A 16879-nucleotide genomic window follows, 5' to 3' on the forward strand; every position below is an offset into this window, starting at 1 on the left:
GCCCCCGCCGCTGCCGCCGGGCCGCCCTCCGCAGCCGCGCGCCCCGCCCGCTCCAGCCGCCCCCGGGGCCGCCGCCGGCCCATGAGCCCCGACCTCAAAGTTTGCGGCGGGCGGGCGGGCGCGGAGCCTCCAAGATGCCGTTCCACCCGGTGACGGCGGCGTTGATGTACCGGGGCATCTACACCGTGCCCAACCTGCTGTCGGAGCAGCGCCCCGTGGACATCCCCGAGGACGAGCTGGAGGGTGAGTGCGCCGCCGGCCCCCGGCCCGCTGGCCCTCCTACCTGTGCGCCCAGGTGAAGCGCGGAGCAGGGGCGCAGGGGGCGGGGGCCGTCCGCAGGTGCCGGCTGCCAGGTGGGCGCTCCAGCGAGCAGCTGCGCGGGGAGTCAGGACCAACTCGCACCTCTGGGTGCCGCGGTGGGCGCAGCCGAGGCGCAGGGCGGCCGGGCCCCTGCCCGCAGGGTCCCCCGCGCTGCGGAAACTTGCCGAGCCCCGCAGCGGGGTCACGGGGCCGCGCAGACCGCGGTGACGGTGCGGCAACGCGGCGCTTGGGGCGGGGGTCCGAGCTGCGCCCCCCGCGCGGGCCCGGCCGGAGCACCCGCATCCTGATCCCCTCCGCGGCGCCCGCCTGCTGCTCTGCGCTCGAATTGACATTCCGCTCGTGTCGCTTTTAAAATCCAATCTGCTCCGGCAGCCAGAGAAGGGGAGAGGGCGACTGCCCTGCTCTTGCCGCCTGCGGGGCTGTCCCCAGTCCCTCCTGCGGCCTTCCCCACTTCCCCACAGCCCTGAGGGGACCCCCAACCCTGAGCGCTGGGAGGGCGGCCCAGGAGGTGGTGGCGACAACAAGTGGCCAGATTGGGCTGCTGGGTCGCGATAACCAAGCCCGGAAGGGAAAGGCAGGGGCTGGGACCCAATTCTATGTCCACCCCCCACCCCCCACCCCAGTCACTCTGCCTCTCACCGTGAATGGGGTAGGGAAGGGGCTAGGCAAGATCAGAGCAGAGGTCAGGGGCTGGGGGCTCTGGACGGAAGATTCTGGGGAGCATTGAGACCCCTAGGGCCTGCAAGCTCTTTCCCTCCTGGGCTGGGGGTGGGTGCTCCGGCCTTCCATCCCCCAGATCTCCTAGGGCCCCATGTGGAGTGGAGTGGGGGTTCTGGGCAGATAGAAGTCTTGGACGCCTGCGATCTACTTGTGTGCTGTTGGGTGAGGGGCTAAGATCACCCAGAGGCTGTGCCTCTCTTCAGTTATCTTGGGTCCAAGGGTCTTTGGGGTCCGGGAGCTCATCGGAGCTTAGCGGGGTGCAATTGAGATACCAGTGCTGTCAGGGATGCTGATGGGAGCACAGGGGGAGGCATAGAGAGAGGTCCTCCCTCATCTCCAAGCCGTGGAGAGGGTAGATCTTGGGGGAGTCAGACTTGGTGAGGGGAAGATTAAGAGGGAGAAGGGAGCTGTCCTCCCAACACACACATACACACCTTGCACCATAGACTATGAGCCACCTGCTCCTCTCAAGTCCCCTGAAAGCCTCCAGAGGCTGGCAGAGCCACAGAGATGGGGTCCGGTGTTGGATACGGGCAGAACAGAGAGATGAGTGCTGCTGCTGGATCTCTGGCCTTGAACCCCAAAGCCCTAGCATCTGCCCTGTCTGTCCAGGGCCTGGGAAAAGGAAGAGATGCAATGGGAACCAAGAGAGCAGGGGATGGGACACAGGCCATGTCTTCCTCACTGTTGTCTCCTCCTGCCCTGGGCCACCCCAAACTTCCTGCCAGTGTCTTCCTGCATGGGCGCTCCTCTATCCCTTCCTCCTGGCCACTTGGGCAGGGGGCCACAGTGTCCCCCCCAAAACCCTTGCAGCTTCCACCTCATTCCCTGCCCTTGCTTTCACACCCCACCATGACTTTGGCAGCGAAGCTATGAGCCTGGCTGGGTCTCTCCTCTCCTGATCTCCTAGTCCCAGGGTGCAGACCCTGAGAAGCTGAGAAGAGGCTGGGATGCAGGGGTGAGTGGGCACAGGGAGGGCAGTGCAGGGGTAGGAGGCCGCAGGCTCCTCTCAGGCCGCCTGGCGGACACACTGGCAGGAACCCAGCAGCGTTAGTCACCAGCCACACCAAACGCACTCCCAGCTTCTCTCCTGAGCAGGGGGATCCTGGCCCAGGGGAAACCTGAAGGGCAGGCCCTCCTTGGGGTGACCAGGTAGGGGTCGTGAGACAAGCAAATGTCTGGGGGGTCCCAGCCTATCTCCCAGCCTGTGGGCAACTGTAGATGAGGGCAAGAAGTCCTCCACAACTGACCCCCTTCTTGGCTGTAGGCACCCCAAAAGCCCTCCTGGGACACCAAGTCTCTGCAGGCCCCGGTGGTCCTTGAGTGCCAGGGCCGGATGGAAGAAGTAACCCCCCAGCCCCCCAGCCCCCCTGCCCAGTGCCCTACATTCATGCTCCTGCCCCAGGGGTAGAGAGGCCCCAGGCCCTCGGCTGGGAGGACACCCACCCACCAGTGGGGGATCCACATGTGCAGAGAAGAGGATGCCCGGCGGCTCAGGATGAAATGCTGCAGACATTATGTGCCTGCTGCAGAAATCCAGGGGGCTGTTAATCTGAGGGGGAGAGGGACCAGTAAGGGAGGTGGAGAGCACAGATGTAGATGAGGACTTCCCAGCCAGGCAGCACCAGGTTCAAATCTCTACACCCTCAGCTCACAGAGTGACCTTGAACAATCATTTGCCTTTCTTGCCTCTGTTTCTCCATCTGTAAAAAGGGCCTGGCATTGCCCCTCCCCAGGGCTGCTGGTGACAGAGGGTACAATGGAGGTACTCGTCAAGGTGCCTGGCACACAGCAGGAGCTTGCAGACCCAGATGCAGCAGCAGGGGAGGCCAAGGAGGGGATTCTTGTAGGAGTAAGAGCCTGGAGTGTGGAGAGGATTGGTCAAGCTCTTGAGTTAGGGACCCAGGGTGTGCAGGGGGATGGGCCAAGCAGGCAGGATCGCCAAAGGCTGGGGAGAAGAGTCCTTGAAGGTCTGGCAAAGGCACCTGGGGACCTGTGGCCCTGGGGAACCGTGGGTGGTGGTTGGCAGGGTAGACGTGGCTGGGCAAAGCTGGCCTGGAGCTTGTCTGACCCCTGAGAAGGAGCAGCACAGGCTTTCCAGCTTCTTCCTGTCTCACCCCCCCCCCCCCGCCACAACATAGATCCCCAGCAGAGCCCCCCAGAGTCCGCAGGGGCACTGAGGCTGGCCCCAGTGGCATCAACAGACGTGAACACCTGAGGGTAGGAGTGGGGTGACTGCAAGCCTTAGCCCAGCCCTTTCTGGCCAGAGAGAAGAGGAAGGAGACAGACAGACAGACAGGCAGACAGCCACCAGGGCAGGGTTCTGAGGCTGGCACCCTGCCTGCTCAGTCAGACAGTGGAGCCTGCATTGAGAGTGGCCAAATAGGGCACTCAGAGCATGGGGGGTGGGGGAGTCCCCCATCCTGCCCCTTTTCCCTGCAAGCCCAGCAGCTGCGTCTGCGCAGACCAGAAACTCAGGGATGCCAGGGGGGGGGGGGCACGGGGCCAGTGCCGCAGGGAATGGCAGCTGCTGCAGAGGACAGGCGCTGCCCCCCTTCCCGAGTGACCTCCAGAGTGTGCACCCCCTCTCTGGACTCCAGCCTCCTGCCAGAGTGCTGATACCCCCGGAGGCCTATTGGGCTGCCTCAGGGTCTGTCACCTGCCCACAGTCTCCGGTACATTTCCTCAGGGCTTCCAGAAGAGGATCGGGGGCTCCGACTGAAGCAAGCATGGACTCTGGGGCCACACCCAGCCCCTGTCTGGGTGGGAGGGACAGCCTGGACCCCAGCTCATTGCAGAGAAGGGGACCAGCATCCACCGCAGGCGCCTGTGGGTCAAGAGTTTTGCCATCCCAACTTGAGATCTCCTAGTGGACCTCTACAGAGGAAGAAACTGAGGCACCTAGAAAGATGGGATCCTTGACCCTGGGTTCCTCCTCTCAAAATCAGCCTCTCACCCAGAAATCTGGGGAAGGTATCCTCAACCCTGCCCTTGGCTTGATTCTCCTCTTCTGTGGTGGCCCATAGGCTGGGTTGGTGTGGGGTCCTTGGGGGCTGGACAAGGGGACAAGCAGCATCCTCAGCTTCCCCTCATGCTTCTCGCCTGCTTACGAAGCAGAAAGCAAATGCTTACTCTTACTAGGATTGTTTGTAAACTAGGAGTAAATGGGCTCTGAATGATGGCCTCACACCAAGTGGTGCATGAACTTTTGCTCAGCTCTTTCCTCTGTGTGCTCCAGATGGGCGTGTTCCCTGAATCAGTCATTCATTCATTTACTCACTAGTTGGGCAGATGTTTATGCTTGACAGACAGGCACTATTCCAGGTGGGGACCCAGCTGTGAACAAGACCTACCTGGCCCCTTCCCTCATGTCACTCGAGGTCACAGTCCAATGTGGTCAGTGCAAAGGAAGAGTGGGGTCTGTGGGATCCCAGAAGAAGGCCAGAGTTCTGGGGGGCAGGGAGGATACCCAGGGAGGTGATGCTGTCTATGCTGGGAACCTGAGATGCATCAGTTTGCTATGGTGAGAGGAAGAACTTCCAGGCAAGGGAAGCCATATGATCAAAACCATGGACATGGAGCAATCCTGGTGCTCACCACGGCTGAAAGGGCCCCTAGGGCTGGAGTTCAGGACACCTGAGGTGGGCAGAGCCTGGGGCTGGGTCAGGAGGGCAACAGTTTTGGCGACACACCTAAGTGTGTGTGGTGGCAAAAGTGGCAGACCATGTGCCTGGTCTCATGGTCAGTGCCTTAGTCTCTACCTAGAGACTCCCAGCAATAGGACCCCTTTAGCAGCCTCCATGACTACCGGGCCTCCACTCATATACTTCCGGTGATGGGGAGCTTACCACCTTGTCAGTGGCCCAGGAAAATGCTAGGTGGGAGTCAGCCTGGAGGGCCGAGTCCAGGGTTTATAGAAACCCTGGGGCCTGGCCCAGATCTCGCATGCCAGCTGCTTTCTGGCCTGGGAACCCCTGGTTAGACCAGATTCTCAGGCCCAGTCTAGGATGGTTGGAGAAGGTCCAGAGTCAAGGGTCTGGGGGGGGGGGCTTAGGCAACTCGGCTGTAGCCTACTGTCTGTCTCTACCTTGGCCTACATGTCCTCTTGTCTAACCTCCAGGCCTTGGGTACAGACACCATGTAGGAAGAACCTGATGTAATTTGGGGCCTCAGCCTCAGCCACCTTGCCATGGCCCCCTAGTCTGCAATGGGGCCAGCGGAATCACGGAATAACTTCGTGGGTCAGTTTTAGGGATTCACACAACCTTAAGGCCAGTCTTGGGCCAGCCAGATTCCTGCTCTCACCAGAAACAGCCTTGACCCCAAACTGAGCCTGGTCTGGCTATTTTGCCTCTCCAGGCCTCAGTTTCCAGGCCTGCAGCGTGGAGCATTTATCTGTCTCTGCTTCCAAAATACACCCACACCCACATTCAGGGGCAGGATTGTGCTTGCTGAAGTCCCAGCCAGCGGGGACAGCTGAGGCGAAGGCCGGGAGGCCAGGAGGCCGGCAGGGGAACCTCCATGCCAGAGCAGGGAGGGTGTGAGTGGAGTGAGGTTTCCTTCTCCGCCAAAGGAAAGTGCTCGGTAGGGCTCTTCCGTGGCTGAGTGACCACGAAGGGACAGCAGGTAGAGGGAAGGGGAGCAGGGAGAGGTTTGGAACCCTCAGTGGTTCCTGGACACCTTTGGTAAAAGCCTTGCCATATGCATATCACTACTGAGCATTCTGCTGCAGGGGTCGGGGTCTGGCCCAAGGTCACTCACTGCTCCCAGCCCAGGCATTGATTTCTCTCCACCCAAGTCACCCAGGCCCTCAGGCCTCAGTCTCCTCCTCTGTAGGGTGCAGAGGACAGTCCCCACATCTGAGCAGGCCTGGGCTTGCTGGGTCCCGTCCATCCAGCTTCCGCCTTCCCCTAAACCTTGGGCTGGGGAAGCAGTCTCTGCATGGAGCTGTCGGCCTGTCAGCCCTGAGCTGGAGCTGGTGGTTGCCTCACCTGGTGCCATTAAGGAATGTTGGCTGGAGTTTGCAAGCGGAGCCCAGGGGAGAAAGCTTTCGATGGGGACGCAGGGGAGTGGGGGATGGAAGGAGGGAGGGGTGGACCCGGAAGCCTGTGGCAGGCACAGAGGCCTGGGGTGCCAGCCAACAGCCAGCACAGTGGGACTCATGCTTACCCGCCACACGGGGTCGTCGTGAGCACGTCCTGAGCGGTTGTGGGAGCTTGGCACTCAGAGGAGACCCCTCCCCAGGGTGATCTCGTCAGTACTCAAGCCTGGGCACACCTTTGCTGCCTGCCTTGGCTCGCCCAGAGCTCCCCTCCCGGAAGGCAGCGCTATGGGGGGCACTTGGGCCACCTGCCACTTGTCTCTGACCAGACCTGCAGGGTCTGTAGAGGATTCTCAATGCCGTGCCCAGGGATCCTGGGGGCCTAGGGAGAGGGGTGTTGGGATGGAGGTAAGGTCCCAACATGCTCTGCTCCCCCCCACAGAGATCCGTGAGGCCTTCAAAGTCTTTGATCGCGATGGCAATGGCTTCATCTCTAAGCAGGAGCTGGGCACGGCCATGCGCTCCCTGGGCTACATGCCCAACGAGGTGGAGCTGGAAGTTATCATCCAGCGGCTGGACATGGATGGTGAGCACCACTCTCTGCTTCAGTTTCCTCACCCCTGACCTGGGCCTCTGAGGCTGAGCCCACCCTGAGCATCTCCTTGCGGGCACCCCAAGCCCAAGGCAGTATGCAGCCAGGTCTGGCCCCATTTCTTAGCCTGGAGAGTAGAGGCTAGAGTACGCCGCTGCCACCACACCCACACAGAGGCTCTGGCTCTCTCGCTCTGCATTCTGAGCAATTTTAAGATTTTAAGTCATCTCTACACCCCACAGGGGGTTCAAACTTACAACCCCAAGATCAGGAGTTGTATGCTCTACTGACTGAGCCAGCGAGCTGCCCTCCGGAGCAATTTTTAAAGTACAGAAAAGTAGAAAGGATGTATTAAACATCCCAGGTCCCCTCACCCCAAATAAAAAATCATTTAGTCTTATTTGCCACCTGGCACTTTATTAAGGAAAACCTAGTAAAAAAAAGAAAAAGACCAGTCATGTGTGGTCCCCTTTTTCCATTCCCTGCCCCCCCCCCCACCGTGGGCTTCCCACCCTGCCCCTCTCCACCCTGAGAGCAGGTAGTGGTCTGGGTAGATTGTGTCCTGTCTGTGCACTGAGAATGTCAGCCCCACAGTCCCCCACCCCCACCCCGGCGAAGGCAGCGGGTGCCGGGGAGCCACATTTCTGAGTAAAATCTGAGGCTCTCCTGGACGCTCTGCCCACCTGCTGTGCTCCATCACCGCTTTGGTCATATTTGGTGGCTTTAGCATCAGTCCAGAGCTTGGCAGATGTTAGGTGTCCCTGAAAATAACTCAAGGCTCGGAGAAGGTGGGACCTGCCCCAGGTACCAGTGGCCCAAGCTGGCCCAGGCCCCAGCCCAGTTGTAGGCTGGCCCCCTGATTGGACCTGTGCCTGCCCTAGGCGATGGCCAAGTGGACTTCGAGGAGTTTGTGGCCCTCCTGGGACCCAAGCTTTCCACCTCGGGGATCCCAGAGAAGTTCCATGGCACTGACTTTGACACCGTCTTCTGGAAGGTATGCCCTGGCTGGTTTGGATTTAGGCATGTGCACACTGTGGAGGGTTGTATAGGGCCAGTGAATGGTCAGGGCCACACTGTAAAGGGGGCTGGCTATCCCAGGCTTCTCTCCGCCCCCCCCCCCCCGATGTCTTATCTCCCAGATAAAGAGAAGTGGTTCCCAGTCCTCCAGAATCTGGAGGCCTGTCACTGAGCCTGGGTGGCTGCAGGGAACTGGGTGGTGGCAGTGGTGGTGGCAGTGGCCAAAGCACCATGTCTCCTCCCCCTCCAAGTGTGACATGCAGAAGCTGACCGTGGATGAGCTGAAGCGGCTGCTGTACGACACCTTCTGTGAGCACCTGTCCATGAAGGACATTGAGAACATCATCATGACGGAGGAGGAAAGCCACCTGGGCACAGCTGAGGAGTGCCCCGTGGACGTGGAGAGTGAGTGAACGACCCCTGGTGGCCCATGGGCAGGCCAACTGCTCGGGCAGGGGAGGAGGAACCAGGGTCTGCCGGGGACGGGGCGGGGGCCTGCTTGCCTGCCCCGGCCTCGTGTTCCTGCACGTCCCATGGGACAAGCCCATGTGCGGATGTGCAGGCGGCTCCTGATTCCATGCTTCGCTGTCCCCGTCTGTCTCTCCCTGGTGCTCCCTGGCGGGCGGCCACAGCCTGCTCCAACCAGCAGATCCGCCAGACGTGCGTGCGCAAGAGTCTGATCTGCGCCTTCGCCATCGCCTTCATCATCAGCGTCATGCTCATCGCAGCCAACCAGGTGCTGCGCAGCGGCATGAAGTAGGCACACGCGGTGCCTGGGGCCCGCTCCGCACCCACGGCTGCCTGCAGTCCTCTCCCTCTCAGCTCCCGGGGCCACCGCCGCTGCGTGTACTCCAGGGCCTGGACGTCTGGCAACCCCACCCCACCCACCCCTGCGGGCCCTTGCATGGAGCCATGGCCCGGCCGCAAGGGCCCGGTGACAGCTGAGGTCACCCCGAGCCCCGCCCGCACCCTGCCCACCCTGGCCTGTATGTAGCACTAACTCTTCCCTCCCACTGTCCAGGAGCTCCTGGGAAACTTAGGAGGCATTTGTACAGGGTCTGGTAGCTGCTGTGGTCACTTAGGCAGGAAGGAGCACCCTGTGCCCAGGGCCACACAGCCAACCTGACCCTAGTCCCTGAGATTTGCCCAGGGCTGTGGGCAGGGTAGAGATGGGGGCAGAAGGCTTCCTCCTAGAGAGGGGGTGAGGCTGAGGTCTCCTGGGCCCTACTCCCTGGCCCAGCCTGAGGAGGCCCTTGGCCTTCTGTGGGGTCCCTTTCTCTGACCCTCCTTAGACTCAAACCTAGCCTTCCTCCATGTGCCCATTGAGGCCAGAGAATTTGCCCATTTCACAGATGAAGAGCCTGAGGCTCAGAGGGCCCCCAGATTCAGTATCCCCCTTCAACTGGGATTTTCAGGAAGGGCAAAAGCTCACAGCAGATGGGGCATCTGAGGTGGCCCTGCAGTCTCTGCACCCTCTGAGCCCCCCTGCCAGAGGCCCACTGGCCTGAGGCCCACCTTGCCCACCATTATCCAGCACAGAATCTAGAACTGGAGTACAGCAAGGAGGGAAGCAGACCATGGGCCTGGAGGCTGCACATTGCCTGAGCAGCCCATGCAATCTCCTCATCAGCCAGGGGGCTCCTCCAGGGCAGAAGCCTTGGGAGGGGCCCTGGGTCATGTTGGGCTAAGGGGCTGGTGTAGCCGAGGAAGCTCAGCCAGGCCACTCCCCCAAGTCCAGGGCGTGTCCTTCCGGGTCCCCCAACTTCTCTACACTGTCCAGGCCAGAGACACAGCTCCTACCACGCCCCAGTTGTGCCATCTCACGTTCAGGCACCAGCTCAGTGTGGGCAGACACAGGGACTGGGACAGCAGATGGAGTCCTCAAGCTCCTCTCTCAGATCTGGAGCTCCCTTTCACGGAGGTGACCATCTCAGCCACACTGGCGCACCCTGTGCCCAGCCGTGCTGAGCCTCTGCCAGCCCTCTGAGGAGAAGGGCAACAGCACTTCTCACCTAGCAGAGGACCTCATCTCAACCCCAGTCCTGCCCGTCCTCTGACCGGGGCCGGGGCATGGAGCTAAGGGCACCGGGCAAGGAGGAAGCCACACCACCATGGTGACAGACTTTCTTTATAAACATCCAGAAGGAAGTTTTATCACCCATCTTCTCAAGATGTCCCAAGAGGGAGGGAGGATGGAGCTGTCTGGAGCAGAGCTAGGACCAGGGCTATACCTGCTGGGGAGACTCTGGGGCCTCAGTCAAGCCAGGCCCAGCATGTGGTTTCAGAGGCTCCACAGGGGGCAGCAGGCACCGGAGAGGCCCTTGGCATCCCCAGTATGAGCCCTTATCTTTACTGTGACTGACACAAAAGCTGACCAGATGGGGGTCAAAGTGGGGATGAGGGGCTTAGCCCCACTGGACGCTGGGCTGCAGGGGCCACCCCCCAGGTGGGGGTGCCCGCAGGGATGGAGGCAGCTCCTGGACTGGTGGCCAGCCTATGGGGTACTGGAAGATGGTGCTTCTCATGGGTTCGGCCCTAGAGAGAAAGAGAAAGTCAGAGAACTAGAATGGGGCCCTGCCCAGGCCCGGGCTGGGGCACCTCCCTCCAGCTCCCCATCCCTACCACCCCAGCTACGGGAAAGGTCAGCTGCTTGCACGACCTTTCTGGAAGGCAGAGCCTCAAAAACATGCAGACCCTTTGAGCCAGTAACCTCACCTCTAAGAAGGAGCCCAAGTGAAATAGCAGGGTTGTGGGCAGAGACTGAGCTACAAGAAGCAGAAAAAGCCTGTGTCCACCTGTGGGGGACTGATTAAATAAATACACATGCACGTCCACAGCAAAGAATGCTATGCAGCCCGCATAAGAATGAAGGCAGACTTGTATGCACTGATAAGGAAGGTGTCATGATATACTGTGTGAGAGAAAAAGCAGCTTATAAAATAATGTATATAGCATGATACTATTTTTGTTTAAAGATATATAACATATATAAATGCATAAAAAAAAACCTGGAAGACACAGCAAAATGTTAACAGTGGTTCTATCTGCGTGGTGTAGTTATGGGTGGTTTTTGTTTGTTTTTACTTCTTTATACTTTTCAAGAGAAGTTTTACAAGCATGCAAACTTTTGAAATCAGAAAAAAATATTGTCTAAAAATTTTTTAAAAGCCTCATTTCTCATGCTCCTCACTCTCCTTCACCTTGAGGTCTACCACCCTGGAGCTGCCACCTGGGAACCAGGGCCTGTTTGGAGCATGCAACCTGGGTGCCCAGCCAGGGGCCACCCTGTCCTGAGGCAGCCAGCTGGGGTACAGAGGCAGCTTCCTGCCCCCCAACTGCTCCACAGTCCAATGCTTCTGGACTTAATCCCTACTCAGTCTGCTGCTCCAGGGCTGTGTAGCCCCTCACAGGCTATGGAGCACTTTGAACTCACCTGAGAGCTCATGTCTCCCCTATGGGACTAGAGCTCTCACATGGAAGAGACCAGGGGTTAGGAGTGGTATCCATGTGTCCCCCAGTGCCTAGAGCCAGGCTTGATACAGGGAGGCCGTTGAGTGAATGTCTGCTGACGACAAGTAGCAACACTGAGCACTCTTACTGACACACCACTCTGGGCCAGACACCACAGTCCAGAGAAACCTTAAGCACCCTCACATGAACCCCATTTATAGATGAGACAACTGAGGCACAAAGAGTCAGTCATAGGCCCAAGTGACAGAGTCTGGGGTTTTGGGGGGGTAGGGGCTAACAGGCAACGTATACAGGGGCTCCAGACATTGCCCCCCAATCCACAGGCCCAACTTTCAGTGGATGTGATGCCCTGGCAGCTCCAGGCAGGCTGGGATCCAATAGCCAGCCCTCTGCCAAGAGGGAAAGTCCTGGGTCCTCTGAAAGGTTTGGAGAGGCCTCGGGCCTCCGAGGTAGAGGTGGGGGGTGGGGTCAGGAGCCCCAAGGGTGTGCCTGGCGCAGCTCCTCGGCCCTGACCCCTCAGCCCTGTAGAGAGCCCACTGGAGGACTTCGGACAGCCTCCCGTTCTGGGAGGCCAGGGAAATCCCCTGCTTAGCTGCGTGCTGTGTGCTGGAGAGCGCAGAAGGCAGCTCCCAGCATGATTTATGGCGCTGGGGAGACTTCATAAACTCCACCAGAGAAGGGTGGGAGTGTGGGAAGCTCCGCAGTTACTGGAAGGGAGCGCCCTGGGGCTTCCCGCAGGGTTAAGGTGACTGCAATTCTCTGCAGAGAGGGTGAGCCTCGGACCCTTCTCTAGAAGATTGGGCAGACTCCAGGGCAGCTGGGGCCTCCCACCAGGATGAGGGCACCCCCTTCATGCGCTCAGACACAGACACATTCCCCAGGCCCCTGAGCTCTTGGAGCGCACCCCTCCAGCCCTGCACAGAGCACAAGGGGACACCGAGGTGCACTGCGCGTGGTCTCTCTAGGGACCTGTTTGCCCCCCTGCACCAGGACAGGAGCAGCTCTCTTTTGCTTTTCCCCAGCCATGGTTCTGATGACAAGAAAAGTCTCAGGGAAGCGTCTGGACCGGAGCAATAGCGCCAGCCCAGAGAGGGGTACAAAAGGGGAGATTAAGAGGGATAAAGTCACAATCTGAAGAGCCAACAATGGAAAACAGGGATAAGCACTGGCCTTGCTGGGGGATTAGTCCGTGTGTCTGAGTCCAGCCTGTCCCTCTTGCCACTGTCTGCTCTCAGCAGATCCCTCAGGGTCACTGTGCTGCGGGGGATGGGACAATGTGCCTGGCTGGAGCATCACAGTCCCCCATTTCCCTCTTTTACAAGGAGTGTTGGCCTGGCTCACCCTGAAGTCTTTGCTTAGCCTGTGGGGTTAGAGCCCCTGGGTCTAGGTGGCCCCACTGGACCAGGTAGCCATCTTCTCCCTGTCCCTCGGGGAGGAGACATACCCAGAGAAGAGGAGCTGCCACACTGGTCCCCACATGGGGTCCACAGCACCAATACCTAGGGAATAGTCCTCCAGGCCGGGGACCCTGCTCCCCCAAATGCTCAGGTGCAGTCAATATGTCCTGAGCCTGCGCCAATCCCGAATGACAACAATGTGAACTCAGTGCCATGGGGGGGTGGGGGGGCATCTTAGCTAACGCTTGAAGAATGAGTCTGACTCTGCCAGGCAGAGGTGGGGAGCCAATTCCAGTTCCAGGCAGAAGAAACAGTGTGTACGTGGTGTACAAAACTCAGCAGTGCCCACTGTATCCAAGAAGCCACCAGTGTCCAGTGGGGCTGACAGGCCAGATGTGAGAGGTGAGAAGGTGACTGCCTGGGATGGGGAGGTGGCAGGGAAGTGCCCTGGTGTCTGTGGAGCTGGGCTGCAGAGTCCAGAACCCCTGAGGCAGAGGAAGCCCAGGAGAGTTGGCGCAGGGCTCAGGGCCAGGGAGGGTTTTAGAAGCTGGATGGGGCTCCTGTTGAGAATGGATGGGTGGAGCATTAGGGAGGCAGACGGGCAGCTGTGGCCTTCTGGAAAGCCGAGTGGGTGCAGGGCACAGAAGGAATGGTTTCCGCAGGGCTGCCTCCAGGGGAAGAGACTCAGGCAACAGAACAAAGCCACCCTGGAGCTTGAATCCACCTCCCCCTTGAATCCCTGCAGGGGAGGGGCAGCCACAGGTGGATGGGCAGAGCCCGAAGCCCATGGGCTAGGGGTTCAGGGATTATTTTTTGTGAGACTGGCCTACTAGAGAGGACCGAGGAAGATGGAAGCAGTGATGGCAAAGTAATGATAAATGGTCACCTCCCTTCCAACAACCTTTTACTCAAGGCCAGACAGGCCTACTCTGCCCAGAGAGCAATTCATTTTGGCTCTGAGTCCTCAGGAGGCAGGTGGAAAGGTACACAAGCACCGAGAACAAGTGGCTGCTGGGAAAAGCAGGTACTCCAGAAGGGGCCAGCTTGGGCGGTTAGAGGGTGAAGGGCACAAACAGGGCTGAGACTCCCTACAGTGGTCCCCAGTGGCAGGCTGTCTTCCAGAAATACATACTGCCATCCCAGCAGCTGGCTACTGCCACCACCACTGCAGACTCCAGCTGGATGGGGCCCTTGGTGACAGAGGTAGACCAGGGTCTAGACCAAGCAGGGGCTTAAGCTCTCTCTCTCAAGTGACAGCTCAGTGCTACCGAAGATAGCAGGTGGCCACAATCTCCTGGAGGGGTTGAGATTCCTCAGCCACACCAATTTAAGGGCACCAATCCCCATAACTGCCCAGGGCCAAGGGCCAGGGTGCACCAGAGCGCCAAACGCACCTCATCGTCATGTACTAACCACCTCTACCTGAGACTCTGGGCCTGTCATTCAGCCTTAGTTTCTCCGCCTCATGCCCCAGTCCTCTGAGTCTCATGGTCACAGGTGTCCCGCACTGGATAGCACTGGGACACATCTGTCCCTAGGTGGGGACCTCTGGTCACCCACCTCTACCCACTCTTGCACTCAAGCCAGCCCAGGCACTGAGTCTCCTGAGCCCTTGGGAAAAGCTCAGGAGCTGCCCAGGCTTCTGGTGCTCACTCCCAACAGAGGAACCACCAAGTCAGAGCAGGGAGGTGAGCAGGGGACACAGCTGAGACCCACAGGTGGCCAGGCCCCAGCCATGGGAGAGTGGGGAAAGCCTTAGAGCCCTCTGGGCACCACCAGCCAGCCCCAGCCCTGTGACACACGGGCTGAGGGAAGCTGGCGCTTGGGACACGGTCCCTGGACAAGTCTCAAAGGGGGCACTCTCCTGACCAAAGTCACAGCCACCTCAGACAGGACCAGAAGGGAAGGATGGAACTCTCCAACATGTATGTCTGTACTGTGTTTTTTTAAGGTAGGGAGACAAAAATGACACAGGTTTAAATGAAGCTAAAAAACAACTAAAATTTGGGGTGCTGAGGTGGCTCAGTTGGTTAAGTGTCGGACTCTTGATTTCAGCTAAGGTCATGATCTCAGAGTCCTGAGATTGAGCCCAGCACTGGGCTCTGTGCTGAACGTGGAGTCTCCTTAAGATTCTCTCTCTCTCTCCCTCTACCCCACCCACCCCAAGCTCACAACTCATGCTCCACCCCCACTCTCTCTCTCTCTCAAAAAAATAAATAAAACTAAAAGTTAATTTTAAAATAGTTGAATAAAAAGCTCTCTTCATGGGGTCACAGAGATGGCAGGAAACTTAGCTTCTACCTCCCAGTAGAGCTCAGAGGCAAGGCCTCACCCCCAACTGTCCAACCAGGCTCCCTGGGTCCAGGCCAGGCTGTTGTCGCATGAGACCACACCGTAGAGACAATCAGGTCTGAAGCCCCATTGCAAGACAGGCAAAGTGAGGGGCTGAGGGGCTGCCTGGGTGGCTCAGTGGTTGGGCGTCTGCCTTTGGCTCATGTCATGATCCCAAAGTCCTGGGATCGACCCCCACATAAGGCTCCCTGCTTAGTTGGGGAGTCTACTTCTCTCTCTCCCCTTCTCTATCCCATTAGTACTCTCTCATAAATAAATAACTAAATAAATCTTCAAAAAAAAAAAAAAAAAAAAAGGCAAAGTGAGGCAGCCCAGCACAGGCAACTTTACAGTCAGCTCACAAGCACATCCAGTAGTCCCTTTCCTCCCCTCTCCCTCCTTTGGCACCTGGTGGAAGAAGCCCAGGAGCCCTGGGACAATAGGCAACAACAAACCTGAGGGCCCCTGACCCAGGAAGCTCTACCCACTTCTAAGCATATTATATTTAGTGCAGGGCCCAGGTAATAGGTAGGCTGACCCAGCCCCAGCCCCCTCCTCAAGGAGGCAGTGAGACAATGGCAGTGAGCTGGTCACATCTATGAGCAATCCCAGCTCTGCCTCTTAGCCCTGTGCCCGTGGGCAACTCACATCATCCTATGAGCCTCCCCTCCCCTTCTGCAGGGTCGGGGTAACCATGCCTATCTGGCAGGGCCCTAGAGGAGACAGCGCAGTGACTGGCACACTGAGGCTTCAGTAACCACAATCTGGCTGCTCCCTCTGGCAATAGACTTGGTGATGTCGAGTCAAGTTAGCTTGGCCACCTGCCTCCCCTTTAGCCAGTACAAATGTCAGTTAAGGGAGGAACCACTAAGGCAAGGGGATGAGGCTTAGGAACAAGAACCTTTAAAGGAGTGCCCCTCAGCCTCTGGCCAGGGCCTGGGGACCCAAGACTCCCAGTGAAGCCCCTCTGAGGAGCTCTGTGGGGGGCATCCTTGTCTGGCCCTGGGCAGGGCAGTTCAGCTTCCGGCGAGGGCAGGCTGGTTCTCCCAGAGGGCACAGGAGGTAGGGACCCAAGGGGCCTGTACCTGCTGCTCGGAGCTGAGCTCAGCCGCTTGGCTCTCTTTTCCAACCAGTCTTCCAGATGGCCCTCAGGGAGTTCGACAACATCTAGTGGCCACTCCCTGGCCCGCCTCTCCTCTGCGGAGACAGGGAAACAGAGGCATATGAGAGGCACATTCACCACCGCCCGACCCCACCCTCCCACAAAGCAGCCAGAACCTTCTTGGGCATGGGGGTACAAGTTGGGAGGGAAGGGGCAGAGAGCCTCTGGGCAGTCCCTACCATGCTGCTACCTTCCTAGGACTGCCCCTCTGGGCCTCGCTCTGCTCCCTCATTAAGTGAAAATAAAACACTAGCTGGCTCCCACGCTTTTCACAGTTGGACCCAAGAGAAAGCATTGTAGAGAGATTGGTCCGCAGGAGGGGCTCAAACCTGGGGGGGAATGTGGGCAGCAGAACAGGGCAGAGCAGGGTTTGAATCTTGGCTCTGCCACTTGCCAGGTCTCTCTGACCCTTGGTGGGGGAAGGAGCCTCAGCCTTCCTGGTTTTTCTTTTCATAAAATGTCCTATAAGAACCTCTTTGCTCACTTTAAAGTGAGCAAACAGCTCAAACAAGCCAGGTGTGAGATGGGTCAGAGTCCCCGGGAAGACCTGGGATGGGGCCTGGGGCCAGAAGAAAACAATCATCCTTGGAGACCAACGAGGGGGCCGGGGCCTGGGCTGGCACTGCACACGTCATCCCACTTCACCTTTACAAGCAGTCACGTTCGTCAAATCAGGATCCTGCCTCCAAGAGGTTTAGCCATGTGCCAAGGTCACAGGGGATATGGCAAAGCCAAGATGATCAGAGCTGCTGCTGGGGGCGGGGTACACCTCTGCTCCCAGGCCCCTTGGGCCTCTCCCATCCCTGTGTCTCCCAGGCATCATCCGC

At 58.8% G+C, this 16879-nt stretch overlaps 2 protein-coding genes across 4 annotated transcripts in view; one reads left to right on the top strand and one right to left on the bottom strand.

The window, feature by feature from the left end:
* On the top strand, positions 1–10711 carry CABP7 (calcium binding protein 7). Its single transcript, XM_025985930.2, has 5 exons — positions 1–243; positions 6525–6668; positions 7556–7668; positions 7943–8096; positions 8324–10711. The coding sequence occupies exons 1-5, from the start codon at positions 135–137 to the stop codon at positions 8449–8451; spliced, it is 648 nt and encodes a 215-aa protein (XP_025841715.2). The 5' UTR covers positions 1–134; the 3' UTR covers positions 8452–10711.
* ZMAT5 (zinc finger matrin-type 5) overlaps positions 9802–16879 on the bottom strand; it is a 27361-nt gene continuing 20283 nt past the window's right edge. For all 3 annotated transcript variants that reach the window (XM_025985931.2, XM_025985934.2, XM_025985932.2), the window contains exons 5-6: positions 15976–16087; positions 9802–10226 (exon numbers count right to left, since the gene is read on the bottom strand). In XM_025985931.2, coding sequence (XP_025841716.1) covers positions 10097–10226; positions 15976–16087 — 242 coding nt within the window. In that variant the 3' untranslated portion in view covers positions 9802–10096. The remainder of the gene's footprint in view (positions 10227–15975; positions 16088–16879) is intronic.

Source organism: Vulpes vulpes, chromosome 10, assembly GCF_048418805.1.
Source record: "Vulpes vulpes isolate BD-2025 chromosome 10, VulVul3, whole genome shotgun sequence".
NCBI lineage: Eukaryota > Metazoa > Chordata > Mammalia > Carnivora > Canidae > Vulpes > Vulpes vulpes.